The 12092-nt window shown below is 39.7% G+C and overlaps 1 protein-coding gene across 1 annotated transcript in view; it reads left to right on the top strand.

The window, feature by feature from the left end:
• tmem94 (transmembrane protein 94) overlaps positions 1–12092 on the top strand; it is a 93400-nt gene that overhangs the window by 44931 nt on the left and 36377 nt on the right. Inside the window, 8 exon segments of the mRNA XM_052033348.1 lie at positions 329–433; positions 1225–1398; positions 2461–2664; positions 2931–3246; positions 4613–4786; positions 6089–6191; positions 9190–9407; positions 10942–11122. Coding sequence (XP_051889308.1) covers positions 329–433; positions 1225–1398; positions 2461–2664; positions 2931–3246; positions 4613–4786; positions 6089–6191; positions 9190–9407; positions 10942–11122 — 1475 coding nt within the window.

Genomic DNA, 12092 nt, shown 5'->3' with positions numbered 1-12092 from the left:
CAACGTCATTACGTCCTTTATCTTCTATTGACGTAAACACGCCACACACACACACACACACACACACACACACACACTATCTTAAAGGGACATTCACTGAGTCTGTAACAAGAGGCAGGAGTGTGCATTTTCCACCTCAATATGGGAAATGTATCAGTTGTGTAGACTCCTCTGTTCAGTCTCTGCTTTTTTGATTAGCTGTCACTTTATTCTCTAAGCCCTCTTCTGTTGGGCTTGTACAATAAAGCTGAAGCTTAAAAAAGTTGCTCCTGCTTTCTGTTGTCTGTACTAATTCTGTACATGATTCAACCTTCATTTTCCTCAACAGGAAATGATGTTCTGTATTTGGAGTCACTTCTGGTCACTACTGCAAGGAAAATCTCTTACCCTCTGCTACACTTCCAGTCTGCTTCAGAACTTGGGCTCTGTCACGGTGAGTATTCAATGTTTTGGTGTGTGTTTGGTATTATGGGCATCCGTCTGGAATGTGAGCAGGGGGGTCCAGAGGTTGGCTGGGGTATGGACTCCAAGTTGGGTGTATAGCCAGTGCCAGGTTTGGGGTCCATAACTCCAGAGGTCAAGAACGTGGGCAGGTTTGCACCTGGAATCAGGGTCTGGAGAACTTGTATATTTCTTGCTCCCTTTTAAACTCTCTGGATTGACTGGAAAATTTATTACCACTGTGTAGCATGCAAAAGAATTGAACTAAGTGTTTGGGTAAGAGTAACATCCAGTAGTCTAGTAAGGCACCACTAAAGTCCCAAGGGGTGCAAGATCATGTGAGTTTTACTGTAGATGGTCTGCTCAGTTGGGCAGGAAAGTGACAAATGGAATTTAAAATATTGAAGTATGAGGTAATACTCTTGGGTATAACAAATCAAGAGAATAAACAAATGGGAAGATAATGAGTGGTGTGGAAGAGTAAAGGGAGCTTGCTATGTAAGATGTTATGCTCTGCTTTATTAGCTGAGGCATAGAATATAAAAGCAGAGGGGTTTTACTAGAATTGTATACAATACTGACTTTTCTCCAGAATGGCATGACTGTGTTATGATTGTCCCCTTGTCCTAGTACTCTACCACCTGTGGAAAGCTTTTTTTCTCCATCATTCTCTTTCAAAATCTTCCCTTATTCTATATTCAAACCTCAAGCCCATGGTTCTGCCACAGGTAGTTTTGGTAGACGATTCAAGGATATAATTATCTTGTCAACTTGAATTGTTAGGTGCTTTGCTGTGTGGACAAGCAAGGAATACTGTCCTGGCCCAATCCCAGTCCGGAAACGGTTCTGTTCTTCAGTGGACGTGTGGAGCCGCCCCATGACAGCCTAGAGGACCTGAAAGATGACTTATCCATGAGATCATTTTGTCACCCGGAAATGGAAGAAGAGAAGGACGAGGTGAAGGTCTCCCTTACCCTGATATTCAAGTTAGAACCAGAGCCGCTGTTCAGGCTTTCAGTTCCACGTCTGTGTGGCCAACAGGAAACTTTAATACTCTTAACTGCTCAAGATTAACTGTTGTGGAAAAGCTTTGCCATACTTGACAAACCTTCATTTTTAAGTAAAATGTATTGTTTGTAAAGTGCAGATTTAAAAAAATTTGCACATGAGAACAAAATGTTAACATTTAATTGTACTGTATTTTTTCAGAGCTGTGAACATTCAAAGTTTATTTTGAGGTGGCTGCAAAACCCAACAGTGACCTTTGTTAAAGGATAGATAGATTAATGCATTGCACAGGGCACAAGATTACCTCACTTCCTGCACAGTGTGCTGTAAAGTATGCCATGAACATGTTTTTGATCCTTTTATTTGATTCTGTCGTTCATGGTGCCCAAACCAGATCCTTCCCTCAGAATACATGCATGACTAAACTTGTTTCCATGTCACGACATGAAGGAGCAGATGACCTGTTGCTCTTTTCTCCACCCTCATCGATAACCCTCTTCTAGAAATAAGTGTGGTCTGAGTAGGGATCAAACCCTGGGTCTCAAAACCTATATGATTTGGTGGCTGGGCACTGAATCAATAGGGGTGAGAAACACTGCTTTTAACAGAGGATGTCCATTGGTAATATTTACACTGAAGCTTTGAACTCGCTGTCTTAGGCATTCAATTTTGTGTTCTAATGCTGCCATCTTGAGCACTGTCGGCATTTAAGAACTCAGATGAGTTCTGATTAAATGGAGGAACAATTTCCAGTGGCATGAATGGGGGCTGGAAACGAAAGGGTGCAGATGTATCGTTAGGGCAATAAGTCGGAGGAAAGATGAGAAAATATATTGAGTTATATTCTAAATTCTACTATTTTAAAGAGTGAAAACAGAAATAAATTGGATAGGCATTTAAAAGAAAGGAAACGTGTTATGTATTAAGAGCAGGGGATGGCCATTGGTTCTCCTGGTCTTCAAAATTGCTCTAAAGGAATGTGTTGATTTTCTGACACTTAAAAATTCCTAGCCCAGGGAAGCTGATGCTCTGTTGCCCAACACCGGCCTGGAATTTATACATATCACCAATGAGGTTGCACAGGAGAAAGAGGAAAAGACTGAAAGCACTCCACGGTCAAGGAAACGCACTGACAATCGGCGATGCAAGCACTTGTCAGGGTCCAATGTCAGCTTCAGCAAAGACACAGAAGGAGGAGAGGATGAATTGACGCAGGTAATGAGGATTAAAATTGTATGCTATATTTCTGGTTTATTTTAGAATACAAAAAGTACTCAAATATTTTTTTCCTCAATAGCTTGGATTTGGCCAAAAGTAGGAATGATGTATAATCCATAGATTATTTTCCAATTTGGATTATATCTGTCAACCAATATCTTTATAATTTGTGTAGATGATTCCTACAGCAGACCTTGAAACCACAAGAAATGTGTGCCAATGCGTACCAAACTCATTTGCATCTGATTCTGCACGTTTTACAGGTGAGCGGTATTGGTGAAGACCTGGACTTGGAAGCAGAAGATTACATCTGTGATTACCACCTGGAAATGCTGAGTCTCTCACAGGACCAGCAGAACCCAGCCAGTATTCAGTTTGATGACTCAAACTGGCAACTCCACATCTCTTCGCTGAAACCACTGGGTCTCAACATCCTCCTCAATCTGTGTTACTCCACCGTTACCGAGCAAGTGTGCTGCTTCTCTGATCACCTGTCCAATATTGCCCTGCAAGAGACATCGGGTACAGCCATGCCAATCCATGTTCCTTGGGGGCTCTGTGAATTGGCCAGGCTTATAGGTACGTGTCTAGTATTTCTATGGTGGCTAAAAGATATGTTCATTTTGAGATGCAACATTTGAGGGAATTTAACATTGCTGGGATTTCTGATTCCAATTTTCCATTTGAATATCTGCATACATTTGACACCCTGTCATTACCAACTTTCAATAAGATCTATTATTGTCAGTGAGATCAAAGGTTTCATTTCATCTACATAAGTATGTAATTGCAGTAGGAGTTGGCTCTACAGCCGAGGTTGCTCCTTCAGTAAGTGATTAAATGGGTCACGGTACAATTTGGAAATAAAAAAAAAATCTGTAGATGCTAGAAATCTAAAATAAAAACAGAAAATGCTGGGAATACTCAGTTCTGACAAAGGGTCTTTGACCTGAAACATTAACTCTGTTTTTCTTTCCACAGATGTGACCTGAGCTGCTGAGTATTTCCAGCATTTTCTGTTTGTATTTTAATGTATATTTGGAGTGTGATCCAGAAATTTCCAATTGGGTCCAACAACTTGAATTCAAGTAGCCTTTGATGTCAAAAATAGATAAGGGTGCATGATTTATACATAAAGATTCTACTAGGTAGGTGAACAGAAGATAGCAAACCTGGACAAGCTTTGTTTGTGAATGGACTCATGAGAATCTTATACATGTGGTAAATTACTTAAGGATAATCATTTGAGTTGCCAGCGGTTTTCTCAGCTGAGCATCCGAGATAAATGGAGTTTGTCACATGCCCTAGTACAATGAGGTACAGGTACACTGAAAAACCTGCTTGTAGGTACAGACAACACAATATAAATTGTATTATAAATTATAATAATTTATATATAATGTTTCATTCATTCATAAATTTAAGTAATGTGATAGTGAAGGACTGCCGAAAAATGTTTGGATTTGCACGCAAGATGAAGCACTCAGTTCTGGTGTTGCTCTATCCTTGGATGTAGACTTCATGTCATTTGTGGTTTATAAGTTACCCTTTTGCACATTGCAAGCATGCTATCATTTAGAATACTAATGTATCTATATGATAGAGAAATTGCATTTTCATTATATATTTGCAATCTAGGCTTTTTTAATAGTCACTGAAGGTTATTAGATGCGTTAATAATTGTTATTGGGAAGTCTTAAGATTAGTTTAAGTTTCCCAGTTTTACTTATAATATGCCAGGTGCGTCTGTATCCTTTATTTGTCAAAACCTGTTGTTGAATTGAGATTGAAAATAAAAGAACCTGAACAAGGTGAACAATTTTAAATAAGTAACTCAAGGCATTGGCCAGAGCATAGTTGTAGGATGACTGAGATAGGAGGTAAGGAAAGAATTTCTATCTTCCTGAAGAAAACATGGAGAAAAATGTATGCTTTTATTTTGTAGGCTTTACTCCTGGTGCCAAAGAACTCTTCAAGCAAGAGAATCATCTGACCATGTATCAACTTCCGACAGCAGAGATGGTCAAAGAGCCGGTGACTCGGCGACTTCTAAATGTAACCAAGAGGCGACCACCACTCAGTCACATGATTAGCCTTTTTGTGAGAGATACATTGACCGGTGAATATTATTTTCAATGTACTTGAGTTTTGAAAGGGGAACTTTCCCCTGGTGCTAGCCTCTAAGTCAGCTTAGGATATTCCCTTAAATCACAGTAATGGGCCTGCCTCTCAGCTGAAAGAATCCCATTACTGAGCCACTGTCTCAAATATCTGGAGTAAAACCCAGAAAATGGAGCCCTTGGGGAGAAAACTGATGGGTCAATTTCACACCAACAAAAAACCTTCACACCAAAATACGAAAATGGGATTATAGTATAAATGGGTGCTTGATGATTGGGCCAAAGAGCCTCTTTCCCTGGTGTAAGACTCTAAACTTTAAATCAGTACTGGCTTGTCTTGTAATTAGTTCACTTTTATGTAGAAGACTTTCATCAGCTTGGCTTTTTTTTGTACAAAATATGCATCACTTTTGACTCAGTGAATTTTTTAAAATGTTATTGCTATCAACGAATTTAAGGTAACCCCAGAAACCATTGACAGATGAGATTTATTTTCTTCAAAGCTGTCAACTTTTTCTGAAATATCTTTTTTTAAAAAAAAGTGAAGATAAAATAGCTATCAATATTATTAAAATAGTCACCTAAAACATAAAATGATTTTAATAACTGAAAGGTTTAAAGTTAACATGTAAAATTAAAGCATAACATACCTTATTAAAATGCATGTGCTCATGGAAATTGGCAGAGTATCTGAGAGCAGACTGTCCAAACTCTCGCTGAATCATTGGATGCAGCGTAGCCAGAGATTTGGAACTTGTGCATTTACATGGATATAATGAACTTTCCAGCAGCTACCTGGGTAACTGTCTGCAGTTCAGCTGCAGAAATGCAATCAAAATCTAGTAAAATCCAGGCCATTGAAAATCAAGTTTGCTGTATTTCACATATCACAAGCTTCACTGGGAAATGGTGTCCTTTGGAATTTTTCAGCGTAATGGATCATCTGGCACATCAATCTTCATCGTAAAATGTCATTTTAAAATGTTTAAACAGAATTAAGGTGGCACCTTGCCAAAACTTAACACGAGTTCCCAGGATGTGGACATAGTGGGCAGAAGGGCCTGTTTCTGTGTTGTACGTACCTATGATATCAGTTTATTTTAAACTTGTATCTTGATTGAATTACGACGATGATATCAGAAAATACTACATGCTGGTATCTAGATCAGTGTGCTCATCCATTATGGTTCTCAGTCTTTCTGTAAGATATGTTTACCAGCTTATGGAACCTTTATGGAGCTGTGAGCTGAAAGTCTGAGCAAGTTTTGAAAATCCTTTTACTGTGCTCTTTACTTTCACAGATAGTGTGCAGATGTTATCTCACGGTACAGCTGATGTCATCCTGGAGGCCTGCACAGATTTCTGGGATGGTGCAGATATTTATCCCCTCTCTGGATCTGACAGGTTTGTCCTTCCCAGTTGCTCAGTGTGCTGCATGGGGGGGAGAAAGATCATTCTCTTGAAAATTCCAGGATATTTAACTTGTAGAAGGGATAGGTAAGATGGGAGGGAAAGGGATCTAATAGTAAAGGATGGGGTTAAAGACCATAGAAAGAAAGGATCTTGTGTTGAATAATCTAGGAGTGGAACCAGGTTGAGGTAAGGTAGGAAACAGCTAGGGGCAGAAGTCATTGGAGGCAGGGGGGACTTTGACTCTAGGTTCCCAAACAGTAATGGTAATGTAGGGTTTAATAAATCATGAATTGTATGTAGCAAGAGTAGTGCAATAATTGCCAGGAGGCTTAGTAAGGAGTTTGTACGTTCTCCCCGTGTCTGCGTGGGTTTCCTCCGGGTGCTCCGGTTTCCTCCCACATTCCAAAGACGTACAGGTTAGGAAGTTGCGGGCATGCTATGTTGGCACCGGAAGCATGGCGACACTTGCGGGCTGCCCCTAGAACGCTACGCAAAAGATGCATTTCACTGTGTGTTTCGATGTACATGTGACTAATGAAGATATCTGATCTACATATAAACTGAGCAAACCAAATTAGCAGTAATGGTATGAAGAACAAATACCTGTAGTGTGTAAGAGACACTTCTTTAGATCAGTATGTTGAGGAACCATCTAGGCAATGGGTTATTTTAGACCTGGTATTTTGTGATGAGTGAGAGTTGATTACTAATCCAATGGATAAAAGATTAGGGAAGAGTGATCACAATGTGATCAGGATTGGAAAGAATTTAGTCTAATCAAAAGCGGGATCTGTACACTAAACAACAAACCAAGAAGGACAAGGTGTGATTTGGTAGATTGAGATACTGCATTAAAAGTTATGATGAGCAAGCAATGGCTAATTTTTCAGAGAATACAATTAAAGCATTAAAACTCAACAGGAAAAATTGTTTAGCCCAACAAGCAAAGTTAAGGATAGTATTAGATTAACAGAAAAGGCTCATAGTATACCCAAAAAAAAAGTGAGGATTGGGAAAATTTCAGAATTCAGTAAAGGAGCAGCAAAAAATTAGTAAGCAAATGGAAAGAATAATCGAGCGAGAGACATACAAGTACCTATTGATGTGTAAAAAGGAAATTATTCGCAAAAGATAATGAGTGCCTTAGTGTTTGAGACAGTAGAAATTATATTAGGGAATATGGACCTGGTAGAGAAATTAAGCAATTGTCTCTCTTTGGAAGAAGACAAAACCTTCTCAGATACTCAAGAGAACAGTAGATCTAGAGTAAGAAGAGAGCTAAAGGAAATTAGCATTGGTGAAACAATGTGATAAATTATTGGGACTGAAATCCATCAACTCCCCAGGACCTGATGACCTGCACTGTTGTGTTTTGAAGGAGGTAGCAATGGAGATAATGCATGTCACATTGTGTTCTTCCAGTGCTCCGTAGATTCTAGAATGATTTTCACAGATTGGAAGGTAGTAAATGTAACCTATTTAAGAAAGCAGGAAGAGAGAAAACTGCTAACTACCCTGACATAAATTGTAAGGGAAATGATATTAAGGAAGTGGTAGCAGAAGATTTAAGATAATAGGATTGTGCAGAATCAGTTTATTTATTAAAAGGAAATGTTCAACAAGTCTTTTTTTGAGGTAGTTGGTTGAATAAATAAGGAGATATGATGTATTTGGAAGGTTTTTGGTAAGGTGCCACACAGTGGCTATTAAACGAAGTCAGAACTCGTTAAGGGTAATGTACTAGCACAGGATGAGGATTGGTTAGCAGAGAAAACAGTGGGAATAAATGGGCCATTTTTGGGTTTAGCATCTGAGATTGGTTGGGTACTGTGGGGATTACTGCTGGGGGCCCAGTTGTTCACAATCTGTATTGATGATTTGTATCCAAGCTGCTGCTGATACAAATCTGGATGGCTGTGTGAGTTGTGGGGACAATGCAGAGCACTTTCAAGGTGATAAAAATAGATTGAATAAATGGATAAGGACATGCCAGATAGTTTATTGTGTGGATAAATGAGTTTAATCACTTTGATTAAAAAAAATTGGAAAAGCAGAGTATTTTTTAAATGGTAATGGTTGAAAAGCTTTAGTGTTCGGAAGGATGTGGTTGTCCTTGCACACAAAGTTAACAGAATGGTGCAATAAATTGGCACAAACAAAGGCAAGTGGTATACTGGCCCATGTTACACGCAGATTTAGTTATAAGGCTGGAGATATCTTGCTCCAATTAATACAGATTGCATCTGGAGTATTGTCCCCCTGGACTTCCTACCGAAGGAAGAATGTACTTGCAGTAGAAGTGGTGTGTTGAGTTGATTCTGGGGATGTGAACGTTATCCTACAAGGAGAGGTTAAGCAAACTGGGCCTATACTTTGGAAGGGTCTTCCACCTGAAGGATTTTTGTTTTTCTTTCCACAGATACTGCCTGATCTGCTGAGTGAATCCAGCATTTTTACTTCAGATTTTCAGTATCTGCAGTTTTTTAATGGGACTATAGGTTGTAAGAGTAACATTTAAATGTAGAAAATTCTTCTGGGCTTGACAGGGAAGGTACAGGGATGAAGGTTGCCTAGTTGGGGTGTCCAGGACCATGGGTCTCAATCATATGATAGGGATCAATAATTCTCTTCATGTAGCAAATTCTTGTCATTTTTTAAACATTATCTAATTACACTAGTTCATGGCAGATTTTGTATTTAGCAATATGGAAATGAGGTTGAGGGAAAACTAGAGAAGGAATAAAACTTCTTAAAATGGGAGCAATCTGCACCTGGATCACTGTTTGCACTCAAAGTGGAAACTCCTGGGCTACATTTATCAGTGGGGATGGTCAATGCAATTGCAGCTACTGAGCAAAAACTCTGTTGGATTTTTAAACAGATTTAGCTGTTTGCATGTTCTGAAAATGTACTTATTGCAGTTTAAGGGGATATTACTTTGCAGTAGATTATTTTGTAAATTTTTTTCCCTCATTTTTGGTTGCCGTAGGAAGAAAGTCCTAGATTTCTACCAACGAGCCTGTCTCTCGGGGTACTGTTCGGCTTTTGCTTATAAGCCGATGCACTGCACCTTGTCCTCTGAGCTGAATGGGAAATGCATCGAGTTGGTCCAGGTGCCAGGTCAGAATACCATCTTCACCTCTTATGACTTACCGGGGACCACACCCATTAAACACGGCAGCAGACGGAACAGCTGGAGCTCTGATGGTACTTTTGACCTTCCCAAAATTAAATGTTATTTTGTTTGTTCCTGTGTGTACTGTGTGTGAAAGATTTTGTTTCTTCCCTAACTTCTGCATTAGTTCTAGTTACAGCTTAACCCTTGAGACTTGTTAGCCTTTTTAACGTCTCTTTTATGTGTAACATACCATTTTCTCCACCCTGCCTCATCCACAATAATTACAGATTGTAGCGTAGGCCGCACTGCATCCGGGGATGTGTTGCTATTTAGCATGTCAAGAGCAAAATGGTACGATCAGTAATTCAGAGGCACAGGAGCGGAGAATCAAATGAAATCTGTGCATTACCAATTAGCATTATTTAGCATTAACATAGTAATTTTTGCATGAATTGATGTTGACATTGAGACAATTGAAAATCTTAATTTGAGCTGCCACAACCATGCTGCTCATTGCTTAATTTGTTCAAAGAATTTTGCATTGTTGCTTCAGGTAGTGTGCAAAATCTAGATTCTCCTGAGATTCTCCCTACTGCAAAGACTAGATTCTCCTGAGTTTTGAGGAAATAATGTAAACTTTAAGATGAGATGAATAAGTACCAGCATCTTCCCTCCACCATTTTCAGTGGGTAGACTTGGAACCCTGCCTTTGGGTATCTGACAATGGTTTTGGGGACTTTAAGAGATGCATGGGACTGATGAACAAGTGACCTGATAGATGTCCAGACCTTTTTCACAAGGAGAATGTTTAGCAACATTCGCTATTGAATGGATGTTTTGTTGGGCTTAGAAGGCTGAAGGAAACAAAGGATGCATTATGTGGTGAAAAGAGCAGATTTGATTTACTAGTGCCTTCCCTCTTTGTTCTTCATTGTTAAGAAGTTCAAGTAATATTACCACAGCTGCAACTTTGAATACCCATTCTAGTTGATGTTGATGGGACATGCCTAGGCATTTCTTCATTACTTGGACATAATCTTGGATTTCGTAGTTCGATACTAAAATAAGTACCATTAGGCCATTTTTGGCAATGCTTCAAGAAGAAAGTGCCTTACCAGCACTTTTTGAGCTACTTCAGGAGGAGAATAATTGTAGCCTTGCCTGTAACGTCAACATCTGAGAGCAAATGTGTGCATTGCCTTGTACAGTACATTGCTGTTTGTTAATGGAGTAGTTGTCTGTCCCTGATTGCTCAGCCCCCAATAGAGGTAGTGGACCTCGCCTGACAATCTATGCGAGAAATTTCACAGATTAATATTTTAGGTACTGAAGTTGGCCTTTTGGCCGATGAAGTCTTTTGAAAGAACTCTTCAGTTAAGTACATCCTTCTGCTCCTTTCCCTGCATATTTCTCCCTTTCGGATATTTATCCAATATCCTTTTGAGAATTACTATCATCCTCCATCTTTTTCAAGCAGTCCCTCACTTAGTATCCAACCAGCTAACTCCCAACAAAGGATCTCTCAGTGCAATTAAGGTGTTTTATGTGTGAAATTTGGAAGTTATTGATTTTTGTTTTTCAAAAACTGGATGTTTAACTAACCAAAACTTGGGCTTGTTTCAGAGGGAATAGTGGAAGTGATGGAGAAGGAAGACTGCATCCAAGCCTTGAGTGGGCAGATCTTCATAGGAATGGTCTCCTCTCAGTATCAGGCTCGGCTGGACATAGTCCGATTGATTGATGGCCTTGTGAATGCATGCATCAGGTTCGTCTACTTCTCCCTGGAAGATGAATTAAAAGCAAGGTACTGTTTCCAATTTAGGTTTCTGCTGTTTTGGCCAGAGCCTAATAGTATCTCGGGTGACTGTAGCTGTGGTATAATTGAAGGGATGTTGCAGCTCGGAGACCGTTATTCACATAGTCATTTGGCATTCAGCATTTATACTTTGCTGAGTGAGGCCAGATTGTGAGCATTGTTTAGAAAATCTAGATTCAGCTGTTTCTATGTGCAGATCTGATGTCCAAGTGCTGTGTGAGTTGGTCACAGCATGAACCAGCAATGAATAATTGAGTGCAGGTAACTGACCACTACTAAAACTTGCAGTGCAATAGATTGGAGTAGTTTCAAAGTTTTTTTCTGAATGCTTTTCACATCCACAGCTTGAGAGAAGCAGCCTGACTTGTATCACTCTGTACCTGCGGGCCAGTGGAGATATTCCATCACATTCCTGACTCGAGCTTTGTAGATGGTGGACAGGCTTTGGGAGTTAGTTGAGTTACCTGCTGCAGAATTCCTAGCCTCTGACCTGCTCTTCTACGCACATTGAACAGGATTAGCCATATACACGGTTTCTGGTCCATGGTAACCCCCTGATATTGCTAGTGAAGGATTCAGTGATGGTAATGTCTTTGATTGTCAGGGGGTGATTTCTGTTTTTTCTTGTTGGATATCATCATTGCCTGACACTTGTGTGGAACGAATGTTATTTGCCACCTATCAGCCCAAGCCTGCATATTGTCCAGATCTTGTTGCATTTGGATGTGGACTGCTTTATCTGAGGGGTCATGAATGGTGCTGAACATTGAGCAATCATCAGTAAACATCCCTACTTCTGACCTTGTGATTGAAGGAAGAATTGAGGTTACATTTTGATTCCATAATGCCTAATTCTATAGACATCTTCTCAGGTGAAATTACTTTTGCCTGGGTGCAACGGGCATTCAGCTGCAGGCTGACGATGCCAACGACCATTTCCAACAAGAGAATTCAACTA

This window comes from Pristis pectinata, chromosome 18 (assembly GCF_009764475.1).
Source record: "Pristis pectinata isolate sPriPec2 chromosome 18, sPriPec2.1.pri, whole genome shotgun sequence".
NCBI lineage: Eukaryota > Metazoa > Chordata > Chondrichthyes > Rhinopristiformes > Pristidae > Pristis > Pristis pectinata.
This window is presented reverse-complemented; position numbering and strand designations above follow the sequence as displayed.